A 15,468-nucleotide genomic window follows, 5' to 3' on the forward strand; every position below is an offset into this window, starting at 1 on the left:
AATATTAAAAGACCAGCATGGAGTGTGAAAAAAAAAAGCACATAGAAGACAAAGTGAACCGATTGCGACACCATTTTTCAGAGGACAAAAAACCCCTCTATCCAAAGTCCAAATCTTTCTGCCGCCGCCGCCGGCCGTCGACCGTGAAATTGATATGCAATAGATATTGATATGAGTAGAGAAGAGATAGTTAATACGATGACTGTTAGAGCAAAACCAGTAGGAGGATTAGCTATAGCTACTATTGTGAAGAATAATGTCCACCATCGGGATGTTGATGAAGAAGGAGAGTCAAGGCTTGAACCAAATGTCGGGTTAGAGTTCGATTCAGCCGAAGATGCACAAGAGTTTTACAATCTCTATGCAACGAAAATTGGATTTAGGATTCGAATTGGTCAGCTCTATCGTTCTCGAATTGATGGGTCTGTTGTTTCCCGGAGATTCGTTTGTTCCAAAGAGGGGTTTCAGACTACTTCAAGAACGGGATGTCCAGCTTTCATAAGAGTGCAAAGGCTTGATTCTGGCAAATGGGTTCTCGCTAATATTAAGAAGGAACACAATCATGACCTTGAACATCCAGGTGAGATTTGCCCATCTCGAATTCAAAGAAAAATTGTTACCCCAACCCCAACCCCGAAATCAAAATCAGCTTCTATTGTTGTATCAACTAGGACTGGACTTAGATCACTTGATGAGGATGGCCCATCTGGGATTCTCGATTTTAAGCGTCTTAAAAGGGAGAAAATTAATGGAGAAACTAGAAGTGAACCGTATAAGGGGTTAGAATTTGTTTCTGCTGCTGAAGCATATGAGTTTTATCATACTCATGCTGCTAATACTGGGTTTAAAGTTAGGATAGGTCAGCTGTTTCGTTCGAAGAATGATGGGTCGATTACATCGCGGAGATTTGTTTGCTCTAAAGAAGGGCATCAGCATCCGTCGAGAGTGGGGTGTGGAGCTTTCATGAGGATACAGAGACAAGAATCAGGAAGGTGGTTGGTTGATCGTTTTCAAAACGAACATAACCATGAACTTGGAGCTCCCATTGATGCTAGTGAGAGAGTGTCATCAAAAGGATTCAAAGAAGAATTAAGCCATGGGTTGGAGAATATGGATTTAGTTGAATCAAATGGAGGGTTTAGCCTTGTTACAAGATCCAGGGAGAGTAAAATTGGAAGTGATTGGTATAATGAGCTTTTTGACTATTTTCAGGCTCGACAAGCAGACGATATGGGATTTTTCTATGCAGTGGAAATGCATAAGGGTAGAGCCATGAGTGTATTATGGGCTGACTCTCGGTCTAGATTCTCTTGCACTCAGTTTGGGGATGCAATTGTTTTTGACACAACCTATAGAAGGGGTAGTTACTCAGTGCCACTTGCTTCATTCATTGGGGTTAATCACCACAGGCAACCAGTGCTGCTTGGCTGTGCCTTAATTGCTGAAGAGTCTGAAGAGTCCTTTACTTGGTTGTTCCAAGCTTGGCTTCGGGCAATGTCAGGGCGTCGTCCTATCTCTATAGTTGCTGATCAAGACTGGGTCATTCAACATTCAATTGCTCAAGTTTTCCCCGGAACACATCATCGGTTTTCTGCATGGCAAGTTGTGGCTAAGGAGCAGGAAAACATTGGTGCATTGCTCTCGATGAATCCTGAATTTAAGTATGAATATGAAACTTGCATTTTCCAGAGCCAAACGGCTAATGAGTTTGAAGCAGCATGGAATGTGCTTATTAACAAGTATAATTTGAGAGAGAACACATGGTTAAAGGATATGTATAGGATGCGGAAGAGTTGGGTGCCATTATACATTAAAGGCACATTCTTCGCTGGCATTCCAACGGACGGAAGCTTGAAATCATATTTTGGCACATTATTGACATCTCAAGCACCACTTAGTGAATTTCTTATACGGTACGAAAAATCCCTTGAGCAACGTCGTGAAGAGGAAAGAAAAGAGGATTTTAACTCATTCAATTTGCAAGCAGTTCTGCACACAAAGGACCCTATAGAGGACCAGTGTAGAAGGCTTTACACTATTTCCATGTTCAAAGTGTTCCAGAAAGAGCTTTTGGAGTGCTATAGTTATGTTGGAATTAAGATAAATGTTGAAGGTGCCATTAGTAGGTATCTGGTGCAGAAGTGTGAAAATGGGGATGAGAGGCATACAGTTGCCTTCAATGCCTCCAATCTTAACATCAGTTGCAGTTGTAAAATGTTTGAGTTTGAAGGTGTGCTGTGTAGACATGCCTTGAAAGTTTTTCAGATAATGAACATAAGGGAGCTTCCATCTCGCTATATCCTACATCGTTGGACAAAGGATGCAAAATATGGTATACTACGTGATGTCGATTCAGGGGGTGCTTCTCAAGATCATAAGGCATTGATGTCGTGGAGCTTAAGAGAAGAAGCAAAGAATTACATTGAGGCAGGAACAGCATCTTTAGAAAGATATAAACTTGCGTTTGAGATCATGCAGGAGGGTAGAAGAAATCTTTGTTGGCAAAACTAGGGAAGTACGGGGTTTAACAAACATAGATAAGAGGTATTTTCCTCCTACTTTTATTTCATTGCTATGAGTTGAACTGTATCTCCAGCGATGAATTTCAAGATTTGTACATGTTTGGATCTTTTCAGAAAAAAAGAAAAGGAAAAAAATGCTTATTTATTTTCATTGCCTTCTCCTCACAAAATTACGTAAGTGTTATATTGCATTGTGATTGATATTCATCTGAATCACTGATCATAAACATAGATGCATTTTATCAATTCATATTTTTGTTTTGTTAAGTTGCTTTTTTTAGCTTTTGTTTTTTTGTCCTTGGCAGATCGATGCTTTCATCAAAATACTTATTTGTAAGTTAATTTTTGGACTCGACCATTTCTGAGTATGAGTTAGCCTCAATCTTATCATATAGTTTTTCAAATAATTTAGGGATAAGGCACAAGTACCACTCCGAACTATACTCGTAATTCCAGCCAAACACCTGAACTTAACTAGGGTACTATCACCCCCAACTAATTTAAAATGGAATAAATACACCATAAACGCTCACGTGGTGCACACTCTCTTGAAGACAATTGAAGATTACTAAAATAATTTTAAAAATAATTAACAGGTAGAAATGTCATTTTTTAAATTGGAGATTACTTAATTAGTTAAGTCTTGTTAAATAGACTCCTCCATCTTCTAAATAGAAGGGATGTATTAGAATTGATGTTGACTGCTTGCTAACCATTGTTGTCTTCTCTGGCGTAGCATTCATAAGCTATAAACCTTCCACCCTTGTCCAAAATAATTCTTCACCCGAATTTTCTTCAAAGACCCGATGCTACCCCTCTTTTATCTCTTCCTTCCTCCAACGAAAAATCCCATTTTCATGTTTGTCTCAGACATGGCATGTCTTCTTCCAGTCATTTTCTGCCTTCTGCTATGGTAACTCCTAATTTTTTTCGATGCTTACTGAAGAAGCGTTTAAGAGAATTGGGTTTTGGGAAGGATTCTTTGAATGTTAGCGAGAATTAATATGAGTCTGAGGTTGAGGATAATGAAGTCATAGCTGAGAATGAGGATGACCTTTCCGATTCTCTGGTGTCTTCTCCGGTTGTATTCTCCGACGTTTTCTCTGATTGTCATGCGTCAATCGGAGTACAAATCCTAGCATGTCAACACATGTTCTCACCATTTTTACTTCCCTTAGAAAAACCAGATCTCACCACAAGAACGATTCAAGTTGAGGTGGAAAAGAACCACAAAAACGATTCAAAGTGTCTGGTTGTGGAACTACTGAACCAGTAATGTCAGCAATTAATGAAAAAAGGATTTTAATAGTAAAAAAAATGATTTAATGCTTAAAAAGAATGTGACTTCCATGTCGGAGGTCTCAAATTCGAAACCCCTTGGCAGCGAAAGCAAGGGATTTGCCTTTTGGGTCGAGCTTGTCGCATCAGGCTTGCCTAGTGCGGATTACCTCTCTTGTATGAATTGCAAGCTATTGCATAGGAGCGAGAGCTTTACCCTGAGTTCACCCTGCGGGTTTCCTTGTCATTAAAAAAAGAAGAAAGAATGTGACGCTTGTATTACATGCAGAGGATACTCATTTGGTTATTTATCCCACATCAGCATCTAGGGTGACATTTATTTCATTACAAAATAGTTTAGAGGGTGATAGGATTCTAATTAAGTTTAGGTATGTCGCTCAAATTTGAGTGGGTACTTGTGTCTTATTTATCCCAATAATGTATGTACCAAAGCTGATGCAATTGCTCTTATTAAGCGTATCAAACAACTACCATTTTATACACAACTGCCTAATATTTTTCATTGCCAGGTGACATATTTTTGCAGTTTTTTTCCCAATTAATGTCAATTGTTGTGTACAGATGCAGTGAGCATCCAAGAAAAGATCTGAATTTGATCTGAAGCATTTAATCCATCGTTCAACTTTCTTACTGAAGGGAGTGAATTTCTATTTGAATCACTAATTCATTAGGTTACTCGTGGAGAACTTACTTTCTATGTTACTATTTCCCAATTAAACCTCTTGATTCCCTCGTATGAAAAGTTGGATACTGGAGGGGGCTCTATTTGAATCATGTACTCTAGATTATTGTAATCCTTTAGTAATATCCGAACAAGGAAGTTCGTCTCCACTGTGTCATACTTGACTTGGTTCCTAGGTCAAAGACCATTAGTCGTCTGGAAAACTTATTGATATTCTTGCAGAACATTGAAACCAGTGTCCAAGTTTGATGATCAACCCCGTGTGATGTTGTGGCAGTTCGTTGTACCAACAATTTTGGTAATTCCAGAGCTTTACAAGACTTGCTGCATATTTTGGATCAAGTCAGAGTATTTAGACAATGATAATCGAGGACTGAATGGTGTTACCAAATAGTAATCCTCCTCCTGAAGCAAACAAATCATCATATGACTAGTTTTCTTTCGGAATCACAATCACAAACTGCAACTTGTGTAAATCAAAAATGTTGTTACAAATGATACTCTCCAGGGCTTCTTAGTAAAACTGGATTGTTGTGGTACTGAAAAGAAGCTCGAGCAAAACGGACAGTTGAAAGTTCATCATCAACCTCTGGAAAATGGATCCTGCAGTGATCATGTGTTGCATTTGGAAAGAAAGAGACCAATGCTATTCCAACTCCAGTCCATTTGTTGAAGGATTTGTTTTGCTTGGAGCAGACTATCTGCTGTAAATAGTATCGATTCTCGCTTGGATTTTGTAAGATCCTTTAATTTTGTATAGGAGTCATTTGAAATTGTACAGGAGCTATTGTTTTTGTAATCTATTTGCATCCAGTGAAATTTACTTTTTACTTTAATCAAAAAAACTGGACAATTGTGACCACAGAGTTCTCTATTGTTGTAGCTCATCTGGTCCTATATTTTGATGATATAGTCATTAGACTGAGAAAATCACATAGTTGAAGAAATATTTTGGACAGTCATATTAGAACGTCTTCCGGAAATAGGCTTTCTACCTCCACGAGCGTGAGGTAGTATCAACTTGTAGGATTTCACTGGGTGTGTTTTTGTTGTATTCATATTTGAACTAACAAAAGTTGGGGGCATTCCAAGAATTGAACTCGGGACCAGGTTTGTGTATATTTTATCAACTTGTCGGATTTCACTGGGTGTGTTGTTGTTGTATTCATATTTGAACTAAAAAAAGATTGGGGGCATTCCGAGATTTGAACTCGAGACCAGGTTTGTGTACATTCTATCAATTCGTGGTATTTCATGAGGTGTGTTGTTGTGTTCATATTAGAACTAAAAAAAAAATTAGGGGTATTCCGAGAATTGAACTCGAGATCAGGTTTGTATACATTCTATCAACTCGTGGAATTTCACGAGGTGTGTTATTATTGTATTCATATTTGAATTAAAAAAAGTTAAGGGGCATTCCGAGAATTGAACTCGGGACCTCTCGCACCCTAAGCGAGAATCATACCACTAGACCAAATGCCCTTTTATGAAAATTGAGGCCTGTGAAAAATATTGAAAATTAATGAACTTATATCATAAGAACTAAAATAATTATTAAGAGACCAAAAGTGTTATTAACACTTTAAAAACATAAGAAGAAAAAAATAATAATCTGATTTTGAGCATTCTATATTCTGAGCTTATCATATACTTTTTCTGTCTCAATTTACGTGATATTTTTTCTTGTATTGTCTGTCCTAGAAAGAATGTTAGTACATTTTTACAATTAGAGATAACCCATCTTTAGAATTTTTTTTCTTTTTTACTCTTTATGAAATGATGTATAGCCACAAAAATATCTAAGGTTAGTTTAAGATCACAAGTTTAAAAAATATTCTCTTTTTGCTTTCTTAAATTTTGTGTCAAGTTAAATTATGTCACGTAAATTACAATCAGGGATTACTCTTCTTTCCAATTTTCTTTTCTATTTTATATTCCTTTCCAGTTGGCAGCCTCTCTTATGTGGTTTATAATTACTTTTTTTTTTATGGTAAGTTCTTTATTCAAATTGTCTGTATTTGCTCCAAATTTGTCTTTTTTTTTATAATTTCTATGGTTGTCTACATTAAATTACTTAAGAAGGGACCATTTGAACCAGTTGTGGAATGTTTGTTTGTTTAACTTTGTTTTCTGGTAGTCAATTGTTATTTTGGCATGTTTTTTTCTCCATACAACTAATGTGTTGTAAATGTTGATGAACCATAGAAAATGAAGCAATTTTTTCTAATATAAAATTTTATAATGCATATCAACAAAAAAATTCCATGTAATATCAAGATTTCTGCCTTTACACCAACCATGAGTGTGGTGACATGATTGAAACTCTCACTGTTATTTAAAGATTTCGAGTTCAAATTTTCGAGTTCAAATTCTAACTATAGGTAACTCTTTGAGTTTTAAGTATAGCTTTTAACCATTAGATGCTAAAAGGGCACTAGTAGTTTTTTAAGTGTGAAATCTTAGTTTATAAATAAGTAATTACATATTTGAATAAAAATATTGGAATATTAATTATATTCGACCATGTTATAGTCGGAACGCCAAATTTCGAAGCTCGTGAATTAGCGCACGGAGCCATAAATTCTAACAAGAGTACGAATCAATTAACACGCTGAGTACTGACTTAACTCAACCTCAAAAATTAGCTCATAAGTTCATGTAAGGAGATTAAATTCTCATCTCTTTATTTATGTGGGATCTCTTTAACACTCGCCAGCATGTCCAGACCATAATTGGAGCGTAAACACTTATAAGGCCCAACATCAGTGACTAATATATTGGGATGAACGTGACTTTAATACCATATAAATATAAATTTATGTTTAACCCGACTCTAAAAACTAGTTTATAAGAAAAAAATTGCCCAAATTCACTTAACGAGATCATTAATCCATTCTATAATCAATGCGAGACTGTTACCTACTCCGACAAATACATGAGCAGGTCTTCGACCAATATATGCACAAGTATATATGGGGTAACTTGTCATTTGTCACTGTGTAACATGTGGAAAAAGTATACAGCATTACTCATGACCACATCTGCCACTGTCAAATAAACCCCACACAGTTTTGAATCATATTGACAATTGTCTTTTCTATTCAATATAACCACATCATTTTTATTCGTAACGCCACTTAATTTGACATAAAATTTAAAATCTTTCTAAGTTTATTCCAATAAAAGATGCCTTCCCTGCCCCCTTCAAATTCACATTAATTCCTCTAACTCCATTCATTCTTATTGCCATGGCAGAAAAATATAGTATAGTTTTGCTAGGTATAATGGATCAATTATGGTTCCATCAAATTATTCTCTTTTCAAAAACCCCATCAATTTCAATTCCTGAAAATCCCCTGCCTATTCAAGACTCTCTAGCATCAGTTGAATCAGAAAACACTCTTCTACAGGTAACAAACTAACGCGCTTGCACTCAATAGTCAATCAATTAAATTTTTCCGATTCTTATCGTACATTTCAACTATTTACTTATATAGTCTAACTAATAGAAAGTGCCGAATTATTTATTCATCTAATAAATAAAGTCCGTTAAGGATGTACTTGTTTTCTTTTTTTCATATCAAGTCAGAGTTATAATATATCAATTTTACTCTTTGTTACTGTCAGTGCATAAAACTTAAATTGTCGTTTGAATGAAGATTGCATTGTTTGTCATTGAAGGATGTTTGTGAACACGAAAGAGCAACAGAAAACATGTCTGATTCATCATCACCTAAAAGACATTCAGGAAACAGAGTATTGAAGAAAACAATGAGTAATTACAAGAGTTTTGGAGATCTCGAGCTCGAAGAATTACGGGGTTTCATGGATTTAGGATTCATATTCCGCAAAGAACATATAAGCAAGAGAATGATAAATGTAATTCCTGGATTACAGAGACTTGAAATAGTGATATGCGAATGTGAAGATACAAAAGCAATTGTAGCAGAGGAAGAGGATAAAAGGGAAATTGTGCGACCTTATTTATCGGAGGCATGGCTTATTAAAAGGCCTAATTCACCATTGTTGAATATGAGAATACCAAGAATTTCAGCACCTTCTGATATGAAGAAACATTTGAGATATTGGGCTAAAACAGTTGCAACTGTGGTTAGGCAAGAATCTTGATTTTCTGTACAGAGTATCTCGCGTTATCAACTCGTAATTATTTTCAAGAACTTAAATTCTTTTCACCAATCAAACAGAGATTATTGGAATTTCTCTTGTTTTTTATTAGAGGTTTTGAATTCGAACATTTCAGTAGAGAGCATTTTAATTAGGTTATTCGGTGCAAATTCAATCGAAAATAAACAAATAAAAAAAAAGATATTGACATTTAGCCATATTAGTGAAGATTGTATTGTAAATAGAGTAACTATCACATATAGCAAACATTAAAAATCTAATTGTATGCTATAGCTATAGTTTGCGTAATTGCACTCCAGAATGAACATAAATATGTATATTTCGTTATTCATATACATATAAAAAAAATGAAGTTGTATAATTTGTTTTGATATATATAAAAAGGACTAGTTGTATAATTTGTTGTGGACATTACATGATTAATTATCGTGGATATATAAAAAAGTTTTTCAGCGCAACATGCTTTGTTGATTATTTAGTTGATTTACTCCACTAATTAGCAGTCATAATGCTGCTAACTTGAGGATTAAACCATCTAAAAGAAAAAAGGTAATAGTGGGGTAAGTGCATGCTTGGTACTAAAAGTCATATAAACCATAGCTTATTATTATGGTTCACATAATTTTGTTAATGTTTGTTAGAAAAATATTATCTAAAAAAGAATAAAGGATGATTAGAAATTTCTCTTAGATTAACTTTACTCAAAAGAATTAATGAACCAGGGTTGTGGTGCATTGGTGGAAGTGTTTCACCCTTAATCAAAGGTTTCGAGTTTGTTTGGGAGCGTCACCCCCAAATGGACCTTGCAGTGCGTGGTTCGAATTTAGTTGAAGCTCTAATGTGGACTCCAAACACTGAGCGGAAAACCAAAAAAAAAAAGAATTAATGACATTTTTATTATCCTTAAAAGACAACATAACTGCCATTACTTTTTTTTAAAAAAAAATCAAACATAACTGATGCCATTATTCAAAAAATTAATTTGGTGGAATCAATTGTCTTTATGGTAATTTATTTACTATTCTCAACTCTTGTTTTAAAATGTTGGTAGAAAATTTCCGTGGAATGTCACTAAGGAGGATGAAGTGAAAAATATAGATTGGATTAGAATGGAGTGAAATTTCTTCCTCTTTTTATTTTTTTTTTTCAAATTTTCTATTAATCTAAAATCTTTCTTAGATTTCGAATCTTAATTTTATACTAAATAAGCATGTTGAATATTGGGAAATATATCTAAATCAGGTGAAATATTCTTAAAGATAGGGTCATAGGCATGCACCTTGTGGAATCTCTTTCGATGAAATATTATATTATTTATATATGATTAAAATATTTTGTGTATATATATATATATATATATATATATATATATATATATAGTAAATGTCAAATCACTTTCAGCTAGTTTGCTTGCTTGTTTACTTCTATAAATTTTGAATTTCCAGAGTGAAAATCTCGACTTTTCAGCTAGTTCACTTGTCTACTTCTATAAATTTTAAATTTCCTTCGTAAAAATTTCAAACTCCACAATTGTGCATCAAATTACATAAATTTCTATGATTTTCAATATTTAACAACAATATCCCCCCACCCCACACACTATGCAATTTCCCACTAAATTGTGGTTATTGTTTGTATCACCAACAAAGGGGTGGCAAAGCCATACAAAAATGTCAAACATATTATTCCATTTATAATCAATGTTCTTTTGGTCTCTTATAGATCGAAAAATAATGCTCATGCTTGGTTACGGCACACTTCTCAAGAAAAATATTTTAAAACATTAATAATATATACTTTGTACTATATCTACTTGATTATTTTAAATATGATAAAAAAAATTTAAAATTTTGAACAATTCATTTACTTTGAATTATAATAAAAATTTACAGTTCATTTAATATGAATTAAATGTGTAATATTTACGTTGTCAAGGTATATAACGGAGAGTGGTTGCCTTTAGTGGGAGAAATTCATGCGTGGGTGAATATGTGTAGCAAAATTAATGGTCAAATATAGTGGCCTAGTGGAACTATGCTTGCATTTTTATCCTTCTTCCACTTACATTATTACACTAACATAAACTTTAATTTTACTATATAAGGATTTGACATTTTGAGTATTGGATATTAAGAAGAAAATTACAAGACAAGAGATATGGCCACAAAAACCCAACATTTTGGTCCCTCATCAACATTCATCACTCTATTTTTAGTATTACTCCTCCACATTCATTATGGTACTTCTCCCCTAATATTTATCTATTTGTTCTTTAATTTGGAAGCATATTAAATTATATACATCGATAGTATAACAGAGTTATTATTTATATTCTCAGTATATATATATATATATATGCTCTCTGTTTTAATTTATGTGAAGGTGTTACTGTTTCAGAATCGGAGTTAAATTATTTATTTTTACTATAATTTTTCAAGGTTTGTAGAAAATATTTTAGTCTATTATTTACGTTGACTTGACTTATATTATGTAAGTTTTATTTTTCAAACTTGAGTGTTTTGACTTGCGTAGTTCGAACCCCTTTACATAAATTAGGACGGAGAAAATAACAGGTTACTTACCATTTATTCCAGATTATCAATTAATGCTATTAAATTGATTTACTTACATTTGAATATAAAGTGGCATGATATTATGTAAATAATCCGAGATTTTGCTATAGCTTCATTTTCATAATTTATATTTCAATATTTTTCTGTTTTTGTGTGAGTACTTTGTTTTCTTTTTTTTTTTCTAGTGGTGATTATTATGAACAATATATATGTGCTAATTATTGATTTTATGACAGCAAAAAGTGATCTAAGGTTAAATTACTACTCAGAGAGTTGTCCAAGAGCTGAAGAAATCATCAAAGAACAAGTCAACAAGTTGTACCACAAACATGGGAATACTGCAGTTTCTTGGATAAGAAATATATTTCATGATTGCATGGTTAAGGTAATATATATTTCGTACGACTATGTTTGACTGAACGTGAAATTTAAAAGATAATTTTTTTAAAAAAGAAACTTGAGTACATATAACGAAAGTACCTTAAAGAACTTGTGATTTTTATACATATCATGTCATATCATTTTTATGGCTAAACTCATGTCATTAAGGGGTTCATTTGATCTGGAATGAGGTTATTTTACGATTATAATTTCACATCGAATATGAAATAGATATTATTTCAATATTATAATACCAATAGGTTTAAACTTTATATCTAGATACACATCCCGATCCCAATGACCAAATGACCTCAGTTTATCAAATATAGAAATGTGACATTTTTTTCCGATTATGTTAATTGGTGAATATTGTTGTTGAAGTCATGTGATGCATCAATATTGTTGGATAAAACAAAGGAACAAACATCAGAGAAGACATCTCAAAGAAACTTTGGGATGAGAAATTTCAAGTATATTGAGACTATCAAAGAGGCTCTTGAGAATGAATGTCCAAATATTGTCTCTTGTGCTGATATTGTCGCTCTTACGGCTAGGGATGGTATTGTTATGGTAAGTTAAATGTATTTAGCCTCCCCTCTTCAACTTCATTTTTTTTTCTTATATTAGTAAGTATATATACATGGTATACATATTAGGAGTGACTAGGTGGTTTAAATTGAATTCGAACAGATCAAAATAAATTAAATCAATAAATGAGTCATTTAGAAAATTACATCAAACGACTTTGAAAATTGGTGATTTTAAAATTTTGACTCCCACTTGCCACATGAGCAATTAATTTGTTATAGCCTAATTTTTTTTATCTCTTTTTACCAAATTTAATTTGTTCGCTAACCAAAACCAAAAATTAATACATTACATCTCAAACCCTCAAAAAAGTTTTCTCTGAATTAGATTTATTGACCCTAACTTTTAAAGTATTTAAATTTTGACCGATCAAAATAGATTGTTAGCGAATCATATTTTTACGAGTTAATTTTACTCTGCGTGTTTAATTTGACATAGTTAGGAGGGCCACAAATTGAAATGAAGACAGGCAGATGGGACAGCAAAGATAGTTACTTAGCAGAAGTTGAGAGTTTCATTCCAAATCACAATGATTCAATGTCTTTAGTTCTTTCTCGATTTAATTTCGTTGGTGTTGATACTCAAGGAACTGTTGCTCTACTAGGTAAACCACCCTCCCTTCTACGATTTTTTCCTTGTCGGACTTATGTGACACTTTTTCCTTCTCGAGAGTCACTCTGACTAATCTTTGAAGCAATTGAATTATATATGTCATCGTAATATTCTAAAACTAAAATTCAAATATTCAAAAACTATACAAATTAAAGCATTTCCTCACGTCAATACATTACAGTTTTACATAATCTAAATTTTGAAAAACGAAAATTGTCACATAAAGTGAGATAACAGAGGAATCGGAATCATTTGACTAGTATAAGTCGAGGCTTATTTGACTTTTCGAGATATAATGGTGATCGATTGATGATGCAGGGGCCCACACGGTCGGACGAGTTCATTGTGTAAACATAGTCCATAGACTCTACCCAACGGTTGACCCGACTCTTGACCCGGACTTTGCAAAGTACTTGAAAACCCGATGTCCATCAGCAGAACCCGACCCGAAAGCAGTTGAATATGCTAGAAATGACCATGTAAATCCAATGGTGTGGGACAATTTGTACTACAAAAACATTATGAGCAACAAAGGATTATTAATTGTGGACCAACAATTAGTGTCTGATCCAACAACTTATCCATTTGTTGAGAAATTTGCTGCTAATAATTCTTATTTTAATGATCAATTTGCTAAATCTTTCATTATTTTGTCGGAAAATAATCCACTTAGTGGTGATCAAGGGGAGATTAGAAAGGTATGTCGCCATGTTAACAAGTGATTAATTAATTAGTGTTTTAGTTAATTAAAAGTACTTTTTATTTGTCTTGTTGGTATGTCAACAAAGTGTACCAAATCAAAAATGTGCCTACGTTGTAATGTATGTGCACATAATTGCTAATTTTCTCCGTTTTTCGTGATGTATAATATATCAATATATAAAAAATTTGAGATTATACTTAAAAGATGTCAAATAGAGTTACGATTGTACTGAATTAAGAGAACGAATTAATAAGTAAACGAATATTAGTAAACTCCCGTAGAAATTATCTAGTCTGAAACAAGTTGAATCAAGATGACAAAATATACACTTTATCATAGTCGAATATATCCAATTCTTACATAATTTTGATGTTTTGTTTGTTTTCTTATAATTTGTTTACTCAACCCATTTTTTTTCTTTGTTATAATAATGTATAATAATATCACATTAAAAAGAATTTCTAATAATGTTTATGAATCTACTTGATTATATATTTAACCAAAATTTTAGGTTGAATTGGACAACTAATAATGAGTTCCATATTTACCAAATGAGTAGATCATTAAACCATCAAAACTTAAACGAATTCCATAGATTATATTTTTATGGACTAATTATTTTACGGATCTTAATTATTCTATCAATGAGGAGCACTTGCAATATTCTCTCCCCACCATTATTATTTTTCCAACCACTAACTTATAACACCATGTGAATAAAATAAGTGAAATGGACAAAGTTTATTTACTTTAGACATTTTATTGGAAAAGAATCAACTTTTATCTTTTTTCTCATTGTTAATGTTAAAAATATTGTCTTTCCTTCCCTTTTCCAGTTAGTTTCATATTTTGTTGGTGTGTATATATATAATTATTCACCACAAGATAAACAAAAAGAATGTAACAATATCGATTGGGCCTCCACTTTTAATTTGTCAACCCCTTTTTAACTTATGGTCCCATTCTCAACATAAAATTATCACGTTTGGTTCAATTTGACACCATCAGCGCTACAACAAAAACAACTATTAGCGACAATAAATATTAATATTAATAAAGAATATTAAAGTCTTTATCGATATTAATTAAGTGTCATTAGAATCAATTTCGCTAAAGGTTTATGAACATATACAAAGAATATTAATTGTCACCAAAAATATATAATTTAACGATAACTTAACAAATAATTATCGCTATAATCATTTTAATATAGTGTAATACTCTAAGTTAAAACATGAAGTCGTATTTGTTTTGGAGGATGTCGTTATATTCTCTTTTTTTTTTTCAGAACTCAAAATAAATATTGAATACGCAGCGAAAAACAAAGAGTCCTTAGAGGAATAGCAAGTGATGAGTTCACGTGGGAAATAGTAGACTACTTTTAATGTTAAGTGTCTAGATTCGTTTATCTCCTTAATTTTATTAAGTAATGTGGTTTCTTAACTTACTTAGATATGATTTTATGTAATTACGGCTAAGTTCATAGTGCGTGCAAAATTATTTATTAAATGTGAGTATAATTAGAAGTGTTTCATTGTCAAATCTAACCTATAAAAGTCTCTCTTATAATTATGTCGTTATATTAGTGCATGGAACTATATACTTATCCAAGGAGTATTTAATTTTCGAAAAAATGTGTTATACATACGAATCATTGACTTCTTATTGCGTTTAATTTAAAGCTTCCTTCTCAAAGACTTGAACAGAATTCAATCACACCGGAATGAATGATACAAAATCCTCTAGCTTTTCATATATTGAATTTTCAGTTGAATTGATCGTGTCATGTGCAACGTTCATCAATTATATAAGTAAAATGATTTATTTTTAAAAATTTCTCGTAAAGAAAATGACTGATAATTTGAGGCGGAAGGAGAATAAAGCCAACAATTTTCTTACACAATGATTAATTTGCTATCATTAAAATCTTTATATGAACACAGTCATAATATACATCATTAT

At 32.7% G+C, this 15,468-nt stretch overlaps 3 protein-coding genes and 1 non-coding gene across 7 annotated transcripts; 3 read left to right on the forward strand and 1 right to left on the reverse strand.

Annotated features, from left to right (window-relative positions):
* Positions 1-12: 12 nt before the first annotated feature.
* Positions 13-5,365, forward strand: LOC107002700 (protein FAR1-RELATED SEQUENCE 12-like). Of its 4 annotated transcripts, none has more exons than XM_015200839.2 (2): positions 13-2,544; positions 2,828-5,365. In XM_015200839.2, the coding sequence occupies exon 1, from the start codon at positions 172-174 to the stop codon at positions 2,509-2,511; it is 2,340 nt and encodes a 779-aa protein (XP_015056325.1). In that variant the 5' UTR covers positions 13-171; the 3' UTR covers positions 2,512-2,544; positions 2,828-5,365. The 4 variants fall into 4 exon arrangements, with proteins under 4 accessions (XP_015056325.1, XP_015056326.1, XP_015056328.1 ...); XM_015200840.2 differs by having other exon boundaries at positions 4,383-5,365; XM_015200842.2 differs by having other exon boundaries at positions 4,726-5,365.
* A 548-nt stretch (positions 5,366-5,913) lies between these two features.
* Positions 5,914-5,985, reverse strand: TRNAP-AGG. The gene has a single exon. It is a non-coding gene; the product is annotated as a tRNA-Pro (tRNA).
* A 1,639-nt stretch (positions 5,986-7,624) lies between these two features.
* LOC107001683 lies at positions 7,625-8,736 on the forward strand. The gene is made up of 2 exons (XM_015199642.2): positions 7,625-7,913; positions 8,185-8,736. Exons 1-2 carry the CDS (start codon positions 7,752-7,754, stop codon positions 8,629-8,631), a joined length of 609 nt encoding a protein of 202 aa, XP_015055128.1. The 5' UTR covers positions 7,625-7,751; the 3' UTR covers positions 8,632-8,736.
* Positions 8,737-10,786: 2,050 nt separating this feature from the next.
* LOC107001929 (peroxidase 21-like) lies at positions 10,787-13,705 on the forward strand. The gene is made up of 5 exons (XM_015199880.2): positions 10,787-10,888; positions 11,459-11,607; positions 11,985-12,173; positions 12,630-12,795; positions 13,122-13,705. The coding sequence occupies exons 1-5, from the start codon at positions 10,807-10,809 to the stop codon at positions 13,523-13,525; spliced, it is 990 nt and encodes a 329-aa protein (XP_015055366.1). The 5' UTR covers positions 10,787-10,806; the 3' UTR covers positions 13,526-13,705.
* Positions 13,706-15,468: the final 1,763 nt, after the last annotated feature.

The sequence above is a fragment of the Solanum pennellii genome, chromosome 10 (genome assembly GCF_001406875.1).
Source record: "Solanum pennellii chromosome 10, SPENNV200".
Lineage (NCBI taxonomy): Eukaryota > Viridiplantae > Streptophyta > Magnoliopsida > Solanales > Solanaceae > Solanum > Solanum pennellii.

Bases quoted from the DNA above. Each gene is read 5' to 3' on its own strand.
- LOC107002700 (XM_015200839.2), top strand. From the start codon at position 172: ATGAGTAGAGAAGAGATAGTTAATACGATGACTGTTAGAGCAAAACCA.
- LOC107001683 (XM_015199642.2), top strand. From the start codon at position 7,752: ATGGCAGAAAAATATAGTATAGTTTTGCTAGGTATAATGGATCAATTA. The intron at 7,914-8,184 runs GTAACAAACTAA...TTGTCATTGAAG, and splicing joins CAGAAAACACTCTTCTACAG to GATGTTTGTGAACACGAAAG.
- LOC107001929 (XM_015199880.2), top strand. From the start codon at position 10,807: ATGGCCACAAAAACCCAACATTTTGGTCCCTCATCAACATTCATCACT. The intron at 11,608-11,984 runs GTAATATATATT...TTGTTGTTGAAG, and splicing joins TTCATGATTGCATGGTTAAG to TCATGTGATGCATCAATATT. The intron at 12,796-13,121 runs GTAAACCACCCT...TTGATGATGCAG, and splicing joins AGGAACTGTTGCTCTACTAG to GGGCCCACACGGTCGGACGA.